At 52.7% G+C, this 20,194-nt stretch overlaps 1 protein-coding gene across 1 annotated transcript; it reads right to left on the bottom strand.

Annotated features, from left to right (window-relative positions):
• Positions 1-23: 23 nt before the first annotated feature.
• Positions 24-17,326, bottom strand: STRC (stereocilin). The gene is made up of 29 exons (XM_086364979.1): positions 17,284-17,326; positions 16,238-17,038; positions 16,124-16,148; positions 13,907-15,158; positions 12,626-12,688; positions 12,431-12,541; positions 12,096-12,262; positions 11,521-11,707; positions 11,269-11,384; positions 10,872-11,004; positions 10,286-10,468; positions 9,988-10,026; positions 9,667-9,834; positions 9,442-9,513; positions 8,827-8,952; positions 8,485-8,543; positions 7,557-7,680; positions 7,331-7,443; positions 4,868-5,003; positions 4,278-4,474; positions 4,007-4,097; positions 3,635-3,791; positions 2,778-2,947; positions 1,978-2,133; positions 1,237-1,379; positions 901-1,049; positions 576-673; positions 347-494; positions 24-178 (listed from the first exon to the last, which is right to left on the bottom strand). Exons 1-29 carry the CDS (start codon positions 17,324-17,326, stop codon positions 90-92), a joined length of 5,316 nt encoding a protein of 1,771 aa, XP_086221105.1. The 3' UTR covers positions 24-89.
• Positions 17,327-20,194: the final 2,868 nt, after the last annotated feature.

Here is a 20,194-nt window from a genome sequence, read left to right as displayed (position 1 = left end):
AGGATAATTACATTGCACTTCCATTTGCACTTTGTTCGTTTTACTTCAAATGTCTTTCCCAACAAATCTCTTTAACTGCAGAGACAGGCTCATAGCAGATTGCCAAGGAAGCAGATGGTCAATGCCAGGGCCCAGGAGGGTTGTGACCAGTCCTGGAGACCCCAGGCTGTGCTTCGACCTGTAATGAGACAGAGAATGGAAGGAATATCACAACTCTGTTCCCCAGGAGCCACTGCTACTTGGAGACTATTTGCCTGTAGACCCCTTCACTCTCAGATCTCCCTGAGTTAGGGCTCTGATTCTGGGCCAGGAGTTCAGGAGTCAGTCTGTGCAGTTAGGGACTCACCTTCCTGCTCCAGGCTCTCCATCCCCTCATACTGGGCCCATGCAACTGCTCGTCGCTGCTCGGGACTCAGAAAGGCCATTTGTTCGGGAGTGACAGCCACGGCCTGAACACTGGTGAGACTAGACAGCTGGGTGGGGCTGAACACCACCTGGGGATGGGAGCAGGCATCAGGACATCCATTGTGGCCCTCTTCTGTGGTCACCTCAGACCCCATCCCATCAGTGCTTACAGCAAATTTAGGAGCAGGGATGACAGAAATGGCCAGAGGGGTAAGGCCCTGGATCTGTCCTCGCAGCAGCGCGGAGAGAGCCAGGTCGGGGATTCCAGCTGTCAAGGCAAGTGGGATGGGCCTCCAGATGTTATCCTACCCTGGCCTTCTCTAACTACTCCCAAAATACTTTTCCTCAGACCTTCCCCAGCATGTCTCTAGCCTCTTACCTAGGTGCCTTAGACTCCCACCTTAAGATTCCAGAGAAGTCCTCCACCCAGTCAATTCACGATGCGGAAACTGGCCCCTGACACCCAGCCCCAGCGGTGGCCTAGTCTCCCTGTACCTGCTATTGTGCCAATTTCAGTGAAGATCTCGGGCCCCCAGTTACTGACTGGGCCAAAGCCACCAGGCAGCACCAGGAGCTGGGCCAGAACCTCCAGTTGCTCTTCAGAACATGGGAGATGCAGGTTGCCCAGGAAGAGAGCTGCTTGGCTGTGGAAGAGTGGGAAGAGAAGGGAGGAGGATTCAGCCACAGTGACAGGGTCCGTGGTCATGAGTTGGTGGTAGCGATGACTTTAAGCGAGATTGCTTCCTCCATGGGATCACTCCCACATGATCCTTCCCCGGTGAGCCCACCTTCCCCACAGGACCACAGCCCACCCCCTCCTCTATGTGTGACCTAAACTCCCAACTGCTGATATGCTGTAGCTCCTCAGGCCGAAGTCCACACAGTGCGTAGCCCAGTGCAGTCAGGTGGAGGAAATCCAAGTGGCTCACGTGTCGACCACTCTGCCGCAGGAAACTGGAAACCACCACCCGGAGCTGGAGTTGGGGTGGAGGTCACAGGATAAGGAGAAAAGTCATGAGGAATTCATGGATGGGGAACTAGCTGCTTAGGGAAGGGACAAGTGCTACTGGATTTTCTTATTAGTAGGACCTGAAGAGCCAATTCTGTGCTGCGCTTAGTCGCTCAGTTGTGTCCGACTCTTTGCGACCCCACGGACTGTAGCCCTCCAGGCTTCTCTGTCCATGGGGATTCTCCAGGCAAGAATACTGGAGTGGGTTGCCATGCCCTCCTCCAGGGGATCTTCCCAATCCAGGGATTGAACCCAGGTCTCCTGCACTGCAAGCAGATTCTTCACCGTCTGAGCCACCAGGGTAGCCCAAAGAGCCAACAACCATGGGGAAGGTTGAGGATCAAAAAAAGAGGACAGGAAAAGAGGCCAAAGGGAAAGGAGGCAGGAGGAAGTATTATGTCTCCAGGGCCTCAGTGAATAAATCACTGCTCTAACTTCCTACTAGTATGGAGTATTAAGAAAAGATAGAAAGCATGGCCATGTATGGTCACAAGACAGAAATTCCTTGGGCTTTAGATGGCCTGGAGGCATTCGGAAAGTGGTAGAGAGGAGGAAGATGTTACCTGGCTGGAGCTCCAGCCATCTATCTGCCCCAGGGTGCTCAGCACGCCCCAGTCCACCAGGCTCAGCTCCTGGAGTTCCCGCTCTCCTAGACCTATTAAAAGCCGACCCAGCTGCAGGATCTGCTCAGGACGGAATCCCCGGGGGGGACCCCACAACTGGAGAAAGAGAGGAATGGTGTGAATGGGAAAAGCACAGAATTAGGAGTCAGAATGCCAAGGGTCATTCTTGCCTCCGACCTGAACTGTGTAACTCGAAGCAAATCCCTTGCTTTCTCTGGGTCTTTGGTTTCTTCAACCGTAAAATGAGATGATTGGATGAAGGTTCCTCTGACTAAGGTGTTATTGAAAGACTCTAGAGTCTCAGTAGGAAAGAATAGCAGATTCTAGTCCATGAGTTCCAGTGTGCACCAGACACGGGGTGGGGGTAGCAGGGGCAAGATACAGATGCCCAGACCTGATCCTCAGAGAATCTTTCTTCAGTAAGTCTACAATGGGATCCTCAAGCATTTCAAACACCTGCTCCCCAGATGATTCTTTCTTTAATAATTTTTCCCCAGATGACTTTGATACCTGCTAATGTTGGTAAATTCTAGTCCCTCTAACCATTTCACTAGCTTCCTGTCCTCACTTTCCATCCCCTCTGACTTCATACTCAGGATCCAAACCCTCTAATTCTTTTATGCCCTATGTCCCCCATCTCTCATGCAGCTATCCGTTTCCATGTGGTATGGTTTCCATACCACACCCAACCAGCTTCCTATGTTCAACCTCCAACCCTGACTGGACTCTCCATCACTAACCTGTTTTGCTTTGCCCATTGCTGCCCGGAGTTTCTCAGGCCCAAGTCCTGGGTCTTCCGCAAATAGTGCGAGGCAGTCCTCAAAGTCCAAGAGCTCCATGTCTGCGATCTGGGTTGCAGACCAGGCTGATGGGAATGTCCCTCGTACATCTGCACAGTTTGGCACAGGTTCTAAAGGAGGATGACAGGGTCAGGGGGTCAGTGCAGTACTAAAGCATGCCCAGAGTGGTCAGGTCCAGGGGCATGAAGGGTGGGGGCCATGGTGGGTGGGGGCCTCCTCTCAAAAAAAAAAAAAAAATCCCAGAGAGGTATCTGTAGATGGAATGACCCCTCCAACCTTTAAAGGACAGGCTAATATGGGCAGTATGGCTCAAGGGATTACTGTAGTGTGAGATTCATAGGACTCAAAGATATTAGAACTGGTGACTGGGGAGGACGAGCCCCTCATTGTACAGACGGAAGACTGAAGGGCTTGCCCAGGGACTGCGTGGCTGATCTAGGTTGAAACCCAGGTTCCTAGCCCCACAGTGTCACCTTCCTCCATCCTAAGCATGTTCCCAGCAGAGAGCGCCACACTTATCCAAGCCTAGAGCTGAGTCAGCTGTTAACAGGGCTAAGAGAGCAGGGAAAGGGGAGTCCTGGGCTAAAAATGTAATGAGTGATAAATTCACAGAGGTATAGAACCCAACTGGAAGAGGCCTTGAAGATCATCCCTCACTGCTCTGGGCTTTATAGATCAGAAAACCCCAGCCTAGAGTGACCTTGTACAAATCTGCTGAAAGGGCACAAGTCTGATTGCGTGGTGGATACTTCTTCCTGTACCCCTTGCTGGAAGTATGGGCATCCGGGCCATCTCACCCGGGAGGTTCTCTGCAGCAGGCCGCACAAGCCCAGCTACCAGCGCTGCTTTCTTGGGAGCGAGCTGTGGCCCCGCACACAGCTGTCCAGCTCTGCTCTGCTCCCAGCTCTGCTGCTTCTCGAGGAGTCGCTCCAGGGTCTCTGGGCCCAAGGCCTCCTGGGAGAGAAGGTGGAGGGAGGGTGGGCAGAGCCAGGCAGGTCAGGAGCAGCTGCTACAGCTGTAATTCCGAAGTCCTGTCTCTTTTCAGCAGCCTCCCCCAGATTTGGGCTTCACATCCTTTGCCTTCAACTTCCTTGGCCTTAGCGCCCCCCCTGAACTAGCTCCCCAGTCCCCTCTCTGCTCTCACTCCCTCCTGTGCTCCTTCACCTCACCCTGGGGATCAAGGAAATAGCCTCGGGAGACAGAGTGAATACTAGGCGTCCTGCTTGCTCGACTTCATCCTGGCTCCATAACTCTGGTTTCCTGAGGGACAGAAAGAAGATCAGGATGCTGAATGGACTGTGAGGAAGAGGAAAGATATGCTGAGACGGGGGACTCAGGGCTCCAAGGGCCTCTGGCATACTGAATGGGCTGCCACTGAGGAGGGTGGTTGAAAGGGTGGGTGAGGATGAGTTAGAATCTGGACTTGCCGGAGGCCCATACCCAAGAACAGGCTCCTGCAGCAGCAGCCATCCCAGCTCTGTGGCAAACAGCCCTCCGAGGCAGAAGCCTTGCAGCTGACTGAGGTGGGCCAGCAGGATCTGCAGGGGGATCCGCCGTGTGCTCTCTATGCCCAGGAATCCAACCAGGGGCCCCAAGGTCTCCAGCACTTCCCTTGACACTGTTGTCTCCTTTGGGGCCTGGAGGGGGATCAGACCTTGGGACGACACACCTCTGACTCAGAGGACCAGTCTCTTTGATCAAGACACAAAGACCTTGTCTCCCTCTAGCTCCCGATCCAAGATCCAATGAAGCTTATTGCCACTGTCCACTTTTCTAAACTATGAGCCCAAAAAGGAACAGGTGGAAAGACTGAGAGGTGGAATCTAAGGAATTTCTAATACTCCAAGGGATATGAACAAGAAACATGAAGCAGACTATCAATGAATGGAAGCCAAAGGTAGATCTAGGGCCCTGTAGACAAAAACCTGCCTGGCAGCAAACATTTGAGTCTGGGCCTAGAAGACAGAGCATTGTCTGAGTGATGACAGTGGCCCAGGCCACAGTTCTGAGTTTGGTGGGGGGATTCTTACCAGGTTTTGTAGTGCCCGCTCTGCCAGGGCTGCCCGGTGGAGTGGGGTCAGGGCCAGCAGCTGCTCTGGAGCGCCTCGTACCAGTTCCACCACTAACATGATGGATTCATTGGACAGTCTATCCATCAACTGGACTCTGTAGCAATTTGACAACAGGAGGACTTGGAATTCAGCCAAGTTGAGAAGGGAACCACAGAATGCACCATTCCCCAGACAAGAGGTAACACCAGACCAAACCCTGTGGCCCTGGATAGGAACTGATATTTAACAGACCCAGGCCCAATTTCCACCACAGTGCTTACAGGGAGAGAACAACAGGAGAGACCTATTTCCAGTCTTCTTGGGAAGAAATGACGAACAATCCTACCTCATCTAATAGAATAAAAGAGCCCAGATGTTAAGTATCATTAAATCCCCTCCCCCATTTTATGGATTAAAAAATAGGTTCATATGAACTTTCCCAGTGGTCCAGTGGCTAAGAATCCACCTTGTGACGCAGGGGACGTGAGTGTCATCTCTGATTGAGGAACTAAGATAATGCCACAGAGCAACTACTGAGCTCGTGTGCTCTGGAGCCTAAGAATGACAACTAGAGAGTCCATGAACCACAAAGAAAGATTCCACTTGACCCAGTGAAGATCTTGAGTGCTGCAACTAAGAACCAACACAGCCAAACTAATTAATTAATTAGAAAAGAAGAGTCCACCTTCCAATGCAAGGGACATGGATTCAATCCCTGGTCAGGGAACTAAGATCCCACAGACCGTAAGCCAAAATGAGGACCCAGCACAGTGAAAAAAAATTTCTTTAATTTAAAATAAATAAATAAAATAAAAAATGGAAACATTCACAGAGACCAAATGGTGGGGTCTTACTCTCAATTCCTATTTCCCACCCTTCCTCTATTTATTGTGAGAAGGTCCCCTCTGATTTGTATAGTACTATACAATTGACCCTGGAGGAGGGCATGGCCACCCATTTCAGCATTCTTGCCTGGAGAATTCCATGGACAGAGGAGTCTGGCAGGCTACAGTCCACAGGGTTGCAAAGAGTCAGACATGACTGAAGTGACTTAGCACTCATGCACCAAAGTTTTTTTAGGTGTTATCTCATTTGATTTTCATGGCAAAACCTGGGGGTAAGAGGTATGTTAGAGAAGGAAATGGCAACCCACTCCAGTACTCTTGCCTGGAGAATCCAATGGACAAAAGAGCCTGGCAGGCTATACAGTCCATGGGGTCACAAGAGTCAGACATGACTTAGTGACTAAACCACCATCACCACTCTTTCACAAACAGATTTGAATGGCATTTTTAAAAAGCCTTTTTGCAGAAAAATCAGAGTGATACTCTATACTCTACCTAAGGTTGCCAGGTCTGGAACTGGGCCATGTAGTACAAAAGCCCAGATCTGTGGAAAGACCTTTAAAAATGTAAGGATAGAGTCAGCTCCTTCCCAGAAAGACTGACTGGAGTCAGCCTTTTCCTGCTCTGACTTACAGTTCAGTTGGCAATGAGGTGGGGATGGAGGTGATATGGGGGGAAAAAGCCTGTGAGTGAGATACTCATAAACTCCGAGTCTCTAGTTTAGGAGGAGCCTTGGGTTCATCAGTCTTCTCTCTCCTCACCCATACTTCAATCTGTTCTGTAACATTCTTGCTGTAGGGCCATCCAGTCTAGGCTTGACTAGCTCAGAACTCACCACCACAATCTTCCTCATATTGTGCAAAATTCTGATTTTCATTCACTGGTGCTAGTCCTGCCCAATGGGGTCATTCAGAAACATGCCGATCTATTTTCTATTTGATGGCTCCTGGGGTATTTGGACACATTTATTGTGTGTTTTGGAGGAGCCTGTAGGCTACAGTCCATGGAGTCACAAAGAGTCAGACACGACTGAGAGACTTCACTTTCACTTTATCACATGTTTCATACATTTTCTCTTTACTTACTCCTCTGAACATACTGAGAACACAGTGCCCTAAGGAGACTACAGTCCTGTGGGGGCAGGATTGAACTATTACTTCCCTCATTTTATGTATTTAATTTTAATTACTTTTTTTGGCTACCCCACACAGCTGTGGGATCTCATTTCCCCAACCAAGGACTGAACCCAGGCCATGGCAATAAAAGCCCAGAATCCTAACCACTAAGCCACCAGGGAACTCTCACTTCCCTCATTTTATACATTCTACCAGTATTAATAGGGCCTAGGTTACATTAAGACTGCTTGGCAGGTCACGTCACAATATTGCCACCTTCAGCTGCCCCATTTTGGGGGTCTTGTTGGGGGAGCCACTCACCACCTAGAGCAACTTTGAATAGCATCCTTCACTTTAGGCTGTAACTGATGTCAGGGAACAACCAGACAGAAAAGCACTGCCTCTGGGGTGTTTCCTAAGAGCAGCTCTTCCACCCCAGGCTGAGCCTTCTGAGAATCCAGTATCTCCAGGTGTAGCCTTACGGTAAGTCCAGGAGGAGCTTGGTGTCCAGCCCACTCAGCTCTGGCCCCAGGGTTGCCAGCTCTGGCTCTGGCATTGCCATCCTCCGCTGTAGCTCTGCCCAGATACAGGTCCTCTGTGGGGCAGAGTAGGGAGGCAGGTTCAGGACAGAGCTGAACACCGAGCCTTGGTTCTCTACCCGGGGTCCCGGCCTCCCTGCTCCCACTAATGCCCAAGCACCCATCTCACCAGGCTCCCTCGGACCCCAGTGGGGAGTTGATAAATCATGTGTACCACTTCAAGGAAGTCTGCCATCCAGTTGATCTGCTGCAGAAACTCACAAGACATGCCCCCTGCCAGCGTACCCAGAGCCCTGTAGGTGTGTGAGTAGGTACATGCTCATTCAACACATGCCACAGCCTGTCTGCACCTTATATCAACATTCTCAACACGAGGACAGATGTTCATTTACAGTAATTTGCAGTTTGAGAAATATTAAAGAAAAAAAAGAAATATTTTTTCGATAGATATTCTCATTGGTCTCCCACACCATTATTGTTTATTAGAGAAGAAAATAAAGATTTACAGAGGTCGAGTGACAGTCCAATATCATCCTACTAGAAATGTGGTCAACTGAGGCTAGAACCACATCTTCAGATGCCCATGGGTTTTTTGCTGGGGGTGAAGGTAAAGTGATCCTTGCTCCTGTTAAGTCCTGCTTGGTCAGTGGCTCTGAGGGGTTAATCAGCAAATATCTATCAGAAGCTTACACTGGGCCAGGCACTGTGTTAGGTACCTTATATGCCTTATCTTGTTTAATCTTTACAACTACCTATGAGATAGGTACCATGTCAATACTTATTCTAAAGAAGGGAAAAATGAGGCTTAGAGAGGTTGAACATCTTGCTCAAGATCACGAAGAGGAGACAGGGCTAGGACCTGAATCTGAGTCTTCTCAAAATCCCTGAGATCCACTCAGGATGGATGTTGTGCTCTAGAAGGGCAGGAGGGTCAGGAGAAGAGGAACCAGGAGAAGACCCACAGGCTGACCTACAGGTCACTGATCCTCATACACCTCCCACCCCCACCCCTGGATATCACATGGTGCCTGGCACACCGTAAGCACTCAAAAAAATGTTAGTTGAATTAAACTCACAGCTCATTACAAGTTACTCACTGCAGATTCCTGAGGGTCAGGTTAGTGGGCACTTGCATCTTCTCCCAGAGAAACTGTGCCTACAAGAGAAAGAAAGAGGAGCCGCTTCCCAGCAGAGCTATTGCCCAGGAACCTAGGACGCCTTGGAGCCAGGGCTGCCACTCCACCCTGTGGGTCCCACCAGTCTCCTACTCTCCCCAATGCCCAATCCCTGGGAAAGAGAGACAAATAGGGGGAAAGGGGAGGAAGGAAAAGCATCCTAAGGGCTGCTGGGAGTAAGGTGCCCAATCTAGGGCTGAGGGATGCGTGAAGGAGGCGGAAAATGTTGAGAGAAGGGAGTTCTAGGCTAGTGGGAAGAATCACCTGCTGCTCAGACCAGGGCAGGTCCCTATAGCGCCTTCGGTCTGCCAGCAGAGCAGCAGCGTCCAGCTGTAGCAGCTTTAGTGGGAGCAGGGGCAGCAGGCAGTCTGGCCAGATGGTGGGGATAGGCTGTCGGAGGGGTAAAGTGTAGCAGTGTAGTGATAGGTGAGAGCGTCTGGACTCAGGCCTCAGGGAAGAAGGGGAACTATGGTGGCAGAAGGGGACCTGAAACTAGAAAGGTGGAGTGGCAGGTGCCACCCTAGCAGGGCACACTCTAGAGCCCTCGCGGTTGTGGTCAAAGGTCCCTGCTGTCTAGGCACCTGACGGACTAAACTCCCTTAGTCGCTCTGAGCCTCGGTCTCTTTTTCTGAAAGCAGGGTGACTGCCCTGGAAGATTCCTCAGACCCTCGGGGCTTTGATGTTCTAGGACATTATGCCTTCCTGCTTCGGGACAGAGAGAGCTGCTAAGGTCTTAGAGGACACAGAGCTAATGTAGACACTCGGGCCACTTGCAGGGGGAGAATGTGAGGCAGTGCCAGCTGTGTGAGACAGCCCTAGGACGGGGAGAGGAGCTTAGTTGGCAGAAACCACACACACACACATACCATACACACACACACGTACCTGTCCAGGGATGCACACAGCTGCACCAGCTCCTGCTGCACCCGTATTTTTAACACCATCTTTCACCTGCATGAGAATTGGCTGTGTGTGTGTGTGTGTGTGTGTGTGTGTGTGTAAAAAGTGGGGAGGTTTGGGGGTCCTTCCCTGGCCACAGGGAAGGTGACCCCTCCCAACCAGAGCCCTCCTCCCTGGTCGGCTGTCTCCCTGCTGCTCTCCTACCCGGAAGGTCTGCAGCAGCGCCGCGGTCTGGCAGGCTGAGAGGCGCGCCAGTTCAGGGGCCAGGCAGGGACAGGCCCTCAGCAGAACTCGCCTCGGGATGGCCTGGAGCGTCTGGGAGCTGAGGCCTGGAAGCAGAGGGTGCAAGGAGCAGAGTTCCTCCAAGGACAGCTGGGGAGCAAGAGAGACAAGAAGCCTGAAGAAGACGGGCCAGGTCGAAGGGAAGGGGACAATCACGGTAGAGAGAGGCAGCAGGGGTGAGAGGGAGCCAGGGAGGAGGGGGACGGATAGCTTGGGCCATGCGGAAAAGTTGCTGCCACTCACGTCACGCCTCGGGAGGAGCCGTCCAAGCAGCAGGACAGCCTAAGGCGGGAGGGAACAGGAAGCAACAGCGCTGAGGCCCTGGCAGCCAGGTCCCCGAACAGGTCCCTGGGGCCCGACCTCCCAAACTCCCAGCTCCCGTTCCACCATTCCCGTGACCAGCCCTTCTGCATCTGAGGAAGAGGGATGAGGGGGTTCTTCTTGGGACAGAGGAAAAGGAGGCTTTGGGGCGGGGAGGGGGCCGGGCAACAGCATCCTTGAATGTAATTGTCTGTAATTGTAATTGTCAGGTCACCCACACCTGGGCAGGGGTGACCCTGGCTCCTTGCAGGGCGGGAAGCATGGCCCTCAGCTGCGGCTCTGACAGCTCCTGCAGGAAGCGGAGCCCCAGTTGAGGGAAGAGAGGAGCCCAGACCCGGAGCTCCCGGGGGCTCAGCACCGCTCCTCCGGATGAGCGCAACACCCCCAGAAGTTCATAGGCTACCTGTAACCAAAGAAGGTTTGGGTCTGAAGAGAAAAGACAGGCGAATCTAAAGCCTCCTCTTTAATCCTACATCTGGATATTCCAGGGCCTGGACTGTGGCTTGGAACCAGGGATAGGACAGGAGCAGTTTGGGCTCAAGTCATCAAAGGAAATGCTGGAGATGTCGTGGACCAGATGGAGTAGAGTCAGGAAGAGGTGGTAACAGGTAAGAGTGGCCAAGGAGTAAGGAGATTAAGAACGAAGGTGAATGTGGTGGGATGAGGGCTGGCTCCAACTGTGCTCCAGCTTGGCTGAGGTGAGTGGGCACATCTTCCGCACAGACCACCCCCCACGGGAAGCCTGGAGTTCTTTTTTTTTTTTTTGATAGCCTGGAGTTCTTGAGGGCCTGGGCCAAGGGGCTCACCCGTCCTTGTGGGCTGAGGGTCCCGTTGGCCGCACATTCCAGCAGCCCCCGTTCTACCGGCCCCATTGGATCATTCAGGGGAACCAGGCTCTGCAGCTCCTCGGGAGTCAGGAAACAGGCGAGGGGCCCCAGCCTGAGGAGGGCATGAAGCTGGCCTTCATGTGGTCACTGAGGCTGCTACTAAGGCAGGGACTGTGTGGGTACAGGGAACAAGCACTCTGACCGCTGAACTATGAAACGTGGGTGCCACAGACAGGCCTCTCTCCCAGGGCCCTATGATGCCCTGGGGCCACGCCTCCTCTGTTGCCCCTTCCCTCCTGGGACCCCAGCCCGTCCTGGCAGCTGCACCTGCCTCTCCGCTGCTCTGGCCTTGATCACTGGCCCCACAGGCCCTCACCTGCGCACCTGCTCCTCTCCATCCTGGACACTCTGGTTCACCAGGCTGCGCAGCACGTGTCGGGCATGTCCTGGCCCAAGACCTGCTGCTGGCCAGCTGTCCTCCAGGGCCTGGATCTGGAGTGGGGAAGGTCAGCTCATGTTGGGATCACTGTGGGACACTTGTGGGGAGGGGCTCACTAGGAGACAGGTTACTGATGCCATCCCACATGCCCGAAAGCTTGCTAGTCAAATAAATGAATTGTTCTCATACCTGGTGAGGACTGAGCTGCAGAAAGTTCTCCAGAGGGAGATGGGGGAGCAGGGGCAGTGCTGCCCAGAGCAATTCCTGGGGCCAGGCGGGCACTTCCCCAAACAGCTCAGGGGCCAGCAGTCGCCTTGCCAGAGCCTCCTTCTGTTCAGGCCTCATTCCAGGGCTGTAATCCCGGATGGCGGCCAGGCTGGGGAGAGAGTGGGTCTCACCCCTTTGCCCTGTCCCCTGGCTCTGTGCAGCCCTGCTGCACATGGACAAGAAGGACTCCCTAGTGTTAAGAGAAGGGGCTGTTCTGGGTGTGTGGGCTTCCCTGGTGGCTCAGCTGGTAAAGAATCTGCCTGCAATGCAGGAGACCTGGGGTCAATCTCTGGGTTGGGAAGGTCTCCTGGAGAAGGAAATGGCAACCCACTCCAGTATTCTTGCCTGGAGAATCCCCATGGATAGAGGAGCCTGGTGGGCTTAAAGTCCATGGGGTTGCAAAAACTTGGACATGACTAAGTGACCAAGCATAGCACAGCCCTGGGTGGGTAGGGTTGACCCTGACAGGATCGGGAGGAGTAGTACAGAGTCCTTACACACTGTCATTGGCCAACAGGGATGGTGGGAAGCGCATCAGGTCGGAGACAGCCAAGAAGGGGATGAGTGGTGAGAGGTCAATGAAGAGCTGGGAGGTGAGGCGTGGGTACCGCTGCAGCAGCAAGGCTGTCAGGCGACCCAGGGCCTGCTCCTCAGATGGTGGCACCTGTGGGGGCATGGGAACAGATGCCAGCTCTGGAGATACCCACTCTCCTGGCCCCGGCTCCTCTTGCATTCCTCCTGCTGGAGCAAGCCTGCTGCCTGCCTGGTTCCAGGTGCTCTTGATGCCTAGACTTCCCCCGCCACCCTTGTCCCCCTCTCCCTCCATGCCCACCTGCAGCTGAGCCCAGGAACGGTGCATGAGCGTCAGGAAGCCCTGAGCAGCCTCCCTCTCTGCTGAAAGCACCAGCTGCTGGAGGTTTTCTGGCGGCATGTGCAGGTATGCCTGGGCACAGGAGGTCATAGTGGTTATGGCCTCACTGGGCACAGATCACCCAGCCCGCCCACACACCCTGCCCCCATCTGTTACCTGCACTAGAATCTGCAGGGCCCAAACACTCTTCTCTCTCTGCAGCAGATCCCACAGCACGGGCTGGTGGGGACATAGACAAGATACCAGGAGAGTTGTCCCCTCTGTCCCTCCAGCAGCTTCCCAAGGTCCACTCACTAGGATGCTTGTCCTTCTGAAGGTGTGTGTGTGTCTCCTTTAGGTCAGGGACCACAGTCTTTAACTTCTTCTATAGCCTTTGCCATAGCTGGCTCAGTAAATATTTGGAGATATGAACCAAATTTGGACAAGGGCATGGCAACCCACTCTAGTATTCTTACCTGGAGAATCCTATGGACAGAGGAGCCTAGAGGGCTACAGTCCATAGAGTCAAAAAGAGCCAGACAGGACTGAAGCGACTTACCATGCACGCACATGAACTAAATTATTACATTTCACTGGTCCCAGGAATTGAGAAAGGTGGGCCCTACCATGGAGTAAAGACTCTTTACATTCCCCACAGCATCTAGCAAAGTGCTTTACGCATAACGGGAACTCAACGAATGAACTATGGTGTTCACATATTCCAGCCCCTTCACTCTACAGAGAAGAAAACAAAGCCCAGGAAAATCAAAGTAAATTGGCTAAGACCATGCCTGTGGCATAGTCAAACCTAAAACTTCTGATCTGCAGTCACCCTGAATTTTTCTCATTTCTGCCTTATCTTCCTATATTTTGCCAGTTTCCAATTCTCACTCTCTAGGGACAGAATTAGAGCCCTCTAACTTGATCCCTTTCCTTTCTGAAGCAGAAAGGAGGTAAATCAAAGAGTCAGGAAGAATAATGAGATAACATTTATTATATATTGTCTGTATATCATATACTAGCGCTAAGCCCACAGCTGGTATCATCTGATGTAATCCTTACAGCCATCCTAAAAAGAGTGGCACCATTATTCTCCACCGTTTGTTTTTCCTTTTTTTTTTCCCGAGACTTTTTTTTTGGCCATGCTACACGAATGTGGAATCTTAATTCCCCAACAAGAGGTTGAGCCCGTGCCCTTGGAAAGGAAGTGTGGAGTCTTAACCACTGGACGGTCAGTAAAGTCCCTCCACCATTCATTTATAAAGGACAAAAGTATTGTTCAGAGAGGCTGAAAACTTGTCCAGGGTTGATCACAGAACTAAGGTGTGAACCCAAGCCTGGATGACTCAGAGCTGCGAGCTTAACCACTGCACTGCTGTCTCTCAGTAAGATCGTAGAGAATTCCCGTGGAGACCCTTCTCTCTGCTCCGGGAACTTTCACTTTGGCAGATCACTCACGCTGAAGCAGGCCAGCAGCTCCATCTTGCTTAAAGCGGGGCTGGAGCTGTCAGTGGGGTCAAAGCCTGGGGTTGGCTGCTCCTCCTGTTCCAGGAACTCCCCGACGGTCCTCAGCACGCTGCGCCGGCCCTCTGGGCGGAAGGCATCCCAGAAGGAGCAGTTGTCTGGGAGACTGGAGAGCATCAGGGCCTGACCCAGCATTCCCTGGGCCTCGTTCCCTCCGGCCCCTGGCCCCAGGAGGAAGGTCAGCAAGCGCAGGAGATAGTGTAGGCGTGTGGGGTGGGCAAGGGCTGGCACAGAGGACTGACAGCGTGGCAGCTGGGACAGCATGCCAAGCAGGAAGGGGCCTGGGGCCAGGCAGAGTGGGGACGGTCCCAGCGGTGGCAGAGAGGGCAGAAGAGGACCCAGTAACCCCTCCAGGAAGCAGGTGTCATTGCCCCCACGACTTATCCTGCACTGGCCAGCTAGCCAAGGCCAGGAGGGCACCAGGGCCTCGTACATGGTGTCGTTGGCACAGACCATCAGCAAGAAGCTGCCCCCATCTGGGCAGCGTTCCCCACACGGTCCGATGTAGCAAGGGGGGAAGGCTGTGACATCCGGGGTGGGGCCCTGGCACACGTGCTGAACCCAAGCCTGGTTGCTGGGGGGCACAGCCTGCAGACTTGCTTCCCCACAGAGCCGCTCGGCCCACAGAGTCTCATTCTCCAAGAAGCAGCCCCAGAAGATCTCTGGGGTCAGGGGGACAGGGGGCAGGCCTTCAGGGCAGCTGGTAGGGGGTGGGAGCAGGCCGGCACAGAGCCGCTTTACCAGGCGGCGGTTGGGGCCCGAGAGGGTGGAAAAGGAGAGGTTGCCACAGATGGCATCTAGGAACTGCTCAGGAAACTGGTCGTGGCAGGCCTGGAGCCAGCCTTGGGCACCTGGCGCCCATGAGACTGCATACCACACAGCTGTCTGGCAGATGGCAGCGGTGCTGGGAGGGGGCTGCGGGGTGACAGGCTTGGCATGCTGGCAGAGCAAGTGGATTGAGAAGTTGGAGATGCTGTAGGGTGGTGCCGGGCCTGAGAGGTTCTCGCAGAGGGCCTCCACAGAGATGGCCCGCCGCTGGCGAGGGCTGATGTGGGCTGAGGGTTGGGAAGTCCTAGGCAGAGGCACCCCCGTGCTCAGGCAGTGGAGGAGGGCAGGAGGGGGGGGTGGCGATCCAGACAGAAAGCCCAGTGCCCGGACATCCCAGGAGAGGTTGTGCCGGATGCCCCTGGGAGCAGAGGGAGGAGCAGGCAAGCAGCTGGTCAGTTTGCATTTCCTCCACTTGAGGTTTCTGGCCCTGGCCCAGAGCCCCACAGGGAGGGTGACAAGCATAGGCTTTTCCAAAAGTGAGGTCCCTGGGAGTGACGGTGTTTAAATGTTGGGATGGGGGAGGGGAGAGAGATCTGTCCCTCCAAGGCACAAAGTCACCAGAGTTGCCCAGCCAGAGCCCCTTCTGTCCACCTGGCCCCCTTCTTTCTCCTTTCTGCACACGCTTTTAGGTAGCTTAAATAAAATAAAACCTTCGGTTGGCCTCAGATCAGGACATCTGCCCAGCGACTGAATATGTCCACCTGTGCTCTGGTACTGTTGTACCCAAACAGTAAGGGGTGGAGGAATCAAACCTTGCCCTCTCTTCCCATACTCTATTAGTTAACATTTATCAAGTACTATGTGCCAGGCACGGGCTTCCCAGGTGGCGCTAATGGTAAAGAACTCGCCTGCCAATGCAGGAGACATAAGAGGCGCAGTTCGATCCCTGTGTCGGGAAGATCCCTGGAGGAGGGCATGGTAACCCACTACAGTATCCTTGCCTGGAGAATCCCATGGACAGAGGAGCCTGGCGGGCTATGGTCCACAGGGTCACAAAGAGTCGGACGCAACTGAAGCACCTTGGCATGCACATACTTCTTCTAGGTGGTTGACACATACAGTGTCAACTCATTTAATCCCTTGTGAAAACTCCGAGGCAGTTAATATTACCCACAGTTCATGAGCGAGGAAACTGAGGCATAGAATGATACTCTAACCTGCCCAAGGTCACATGGCTAGGAGGAGGCGAAGCTGGGGCGCCAACCACCAACAGTCACCCTCTCAAACCACTAAACCACAGCCTTCTCATCAGCTTCCTCTCCTGCCCTGAAAGCTGATGGCTTCCCAGGCCCCGCCCCTCAGAACTCCTCTCTCCTTACTCACCACAAGAGCAGCTGCTGAAGGTTGCCTAGGAGGGAAAGGGAAAGGAAGAGGACTACCCCAGTCTCAACCTTGCTGGCCCTGCCACAGCCCAGCCCCGGACCTGGTGGCACTCACCTCCCTGGCACTGCCCATTGGCATCGGGCTCTGGCTGCCCCAGAATGGAAAAGACCTCATCCTGCAGGGAGTCAGTGATGCGCAGCAGCCCCTCCTGGAAGGTAGCATAGAGGGGGGCCCCCACTGTGCGCAGCAGACCCCCCCAAAGAGCCTCCTCAGAGCCCAGCTCCCCCACTGGGGCAAGCAAACCCAGCAGACCCTGCAAGAGGTGGGGGGCTGGCTCCCTCCCATCGAGGCCCGTGGCATTGGCGGGGTCCACGCTGGGCTGCACCCGCACCAGGGCCTGCCAGCGCGTGCCCTCTAATAGCAGCAGCAGAGAAGGCAACCAGTCAGCCGCCAGAACGCAGTCAGAGGGCCCATCGCGGGTGCAGGGGGGCCGGGTTGGGATAGGGGGTCCCCCAGGAACTAAGGCTCCCAGCAGCACCTCTGCGAGGCCACTCAGCACACCTGCCTGGTGCCCCAGGAAGTCCCGGGGGGTCTGCTCCTGTCCCAGCAGGGCCAGCACGTCCCCTAGCAGCCCTAGCATTGGCTCCCAGTCCGGACTGCCCCTCAGCGTCACTAAGAAATCGTGGAGCCGGAGGGCAGGGGGCTGGAGAGGTGGGGGCTCTCCCACCGGTCCCTCCCCCATTCTCCCAGGCTCAAAGGAAGAAGAAATGTTGGCCAGGAAGGCAGAGAACCGTGAGCGGCTGAGGGACCCCTGGGGAGCCTGGCCCAGAGCAGAGAGCGCTGACTTCAGGAGGGAGAGACCCGAGTCCAGGGACTGAGACCCAGTAGGGACCAGAGTCACTGTAAGGAGAGAAACCAGAAATCACCAAAGAGGGAAAAGCCTGGGACCCAAATTCAGCCCTGGCCTAGAGCCCAGTCCCTGCCTGGATGAGGTGCAAAAGATGGTGAGCTGAGTCCCTTTCAACAACCCACATTAAGTCTTGGCCTAATTTCTTAACCTTCATTTATTTTTTTTCTCTAACCAGTTAATCTCTGCATTCTTAAATCTCTTTCCAGCAACCATCCCCATCATGCCCAGCCCAGCTCACTGTCCCCCTCACCTGCGCAGGACAGCAGCAGCAGGGGCCGGAGGCTCAGAGCCATGTTTCCAGAAGAGTGCAGGTGCTAGAGATGAGTTCTGGTTATTCTTACCTTGTGTGGGAGAGCCAGGTGAGGACAGGGCACGGCAGGCAGCCCCAGTCTCCGCTGACACCGTAGTGTGGTCTTTCAGGAAACAATATCTGTAACCTGACAGCAGATTTGTCACCTGAGCCACTGACTACCTGATCCTTCGGCTTTGGAGAAGGAGTGCCCCTGTCAGAGGGAGCAGTGATAGCGGATCCCAGGGGACCCTGGGAGGAATCCGAGGATATAGCTTCAGTTAGGAGCCAGGGTGCAGATAAGAGGAGGCAGACATAGAGACGGAGCAGTTCTGGAGATCAGGAATGTAATCTAGAAGGGTCTGCAGAAATATATATAAATAGCATTAAATAAACAATAATATCAGAAATATAAGGGGGGGAGGGCCCAAGGGAGCTAAAAAGCAAGTAGAATTCAAGGGAATTGAGGAAGAAAGGGGGCCAGGAGAAAGGATCTGAGCAGTCAGGTGCATACAGAGAAGAGGAAGTAAGACAAAGGTCTGGTCCAAGGATGGAGCGCTTGGGAAGAGAGGGGCTTTTGATTCAGTACCCAGAGCCACAAAATGTTAAGAGTTGGGCAGGACTTCAGAGATCACACAGACCAAATCTCTCATGCCATGGATAAGAAAACAGACCCAGAGAGGAGTGACTTGCTCATTCGGTCACTCCAGGGTTTGGATTTGTCTTCTGGCCTTCTTTCTGTGGCCCAGGTGAAAGCCCTTAGAAAATTCTGAGGTGAGAAAAGAAAGAATGAAACCAGGTTAAATTACTATGCAAAGGGGCTACTCCTCACACACACATGTGTATGCACACAGAAAGAGGGAGAAAGAGACACTGCTCTTAGATCAGAGAGATCCATCTCTCTGATCTGGTCAGGGTGAGAAGGCTTGTCTGCCGTCTGTTTATATCCCAAGGCCTTCACTTGACACCAGCTCTAAAGAGTAATTCAACACCAAGGCTTCACTCAAACCATATTCTCTTCTTCTTTCCTTAGAACTCTTCTTTATTCTATTGCCCAAACCCGTATGTTCAAATCCATTATTACTGCACCTCTGTCCTGGAAGTTTCATTGACGATCATAGAATTTTAGAACTGGAAAAGACTTCAGGAATCCTCTGGTAAAAACTTCTCATTTTATAGATGAGGAAATGGAGGCCCAAAGAAATAGAATAACTTGGCCCACGGCAATCAAAGGAGGTGAGGGCGGTGCTGGGATTTTCCAAAATGAGTCAAAAAGTTAGAACCAGTGAAATGATCTATTGCCTCACTGTGCCAATATTTTCTCTTTGCTCATCAGAGTTACCACGTCTAGTCTGAAAAACAGAGAGGAGAATCAGAGGAAGAATACGGCCTGGGTTCCCAACAGTTTCCTACTCCTGGTTCCAACCCATCCTGCAAGCCACTTAAATTTCTGCCCTTTGTTCTGTAACAACCCTCTTAAAAGAAATTCTCCCTTTTGCTGATAAGGTAGCAAAATATGACTCGACTGGATTCAAATCCTGTGTGTCCTGGGCAGTTTCTAAACTTCTCTGTGTTGGTGTTCTTTTCTGCTAAAATGAGAAATACTAGTATAGAGTTGTCATGAGTGTTAAATTTGACAAGGCATTTAAAGTATTCAGCACAGTGCCTGGCATTCATTCAAAAAAAAAAAAACTACCTATCATGTGCTAGGCACTGTACAGAATAAACATTCACTAAATGTGACGACTGTTATTAGTTTAGCTCAATATGATTCTTTTATTTGAAGCTACAGAGTCGTAATTAATTCAGAAATTGTTACCAAGAGGTAGTGTCTTGAATGAAAGACCTTTAGAACAAGTATGGAACTAGCTGAGTCAAGCAGAGAAGGGAACAATGAGGACTTCCTCAAACCAGAAGGGGAAATTCTTGGCAGTCGACCAGATGATGAAGCAGATTAAGCAGTCCTGTTGCTGCCAAGGATTCAGACTATGTGCCAACTGAGGGTGAAGTGCTTAGGGTTTATAGCAAATATGTCAGCCTTATTCAATATAAGCAAGTTACTGCTTATAGTCTGGTAAAAGTTCAACAAAAGCAAGACAAGTTCCAATCCATGGATAAGAGCAATCCAGAACCAACAAACTGAAGTGACAGGGGTCCAGAGCAGGAAATTAATCATGTGTTTTGCTTAAGTGAAGTGGGTTAGATTGGTGTGGTGATTGCTATGCTCTGTGATCTGGCAACTGGAATGGAGATACGTGGGAGGAGCCAAGGGAGTTGAGAGATCTGCTGCTGCTGCTGCTAAGTCGCTTCAGTCGTGCCTGACTCTGTGCGACCCCAAAGACGACAGCCCATCAGGCTCCACCTTCCCTGGGATTCTCCAGGCAAGGACACTGGAGTGGGTTGCCATTTCCTTCTCCAATGTATGAAAGTGAAAAGTGAAAGTGAAGTCACTCAGTCTTCGACTTAGCGACCCCGTGGACTGCAGCCTACCAGGCTCCTCTGTCCATGAGATTTTCCAGGCAAGAGTACTGGAGTGAGGTGCCAATCTGAAACATCCTCAATTCCCTAAACCAACCGCAGGACGCTTTCTGATTAGAACACAGGCTTCCCTTTGTAAAGCATTTGGGATCTTAGTTCCCCAACCCGGGATTGAGCCTGTGCCCCCTCCAGTGGAAGCTTGGCGTCTTAGCCACTGGACTGCAAGGAAGTCCCATTTTCCTACCTTTCCAGTTTGCCTTTTATAACTGAAATATAGATATATACTGCTAAGGACCCAAGCAACCCCCAGATCTCTTGCAGTTAGGTGGAGTCCGGTGATTAGTCTTGGCTAATGGATAGTAAATGACTAAAGAGCTAAGAGCGAGTGAGTGAT

The sequence above is a fragment of the Bos grunniens genome, chromosome 21 (genome assembly GCF_055505025.1).
Source record: "Bos grunniens cultivar Pamir isolate PY7600 chromosome 21, Bosgru_T2T1.0, whole genome shotgun sequence".
Taxonomy (NCBI): Eukaryota; Metazoa; Chordata; class Mammalia; order Artiodactyla; family Bovidae; genus Bos; species Bos grunniens.
This window is presented reverse-complemented; position numbering and strand designations above follow the sequence as displayed.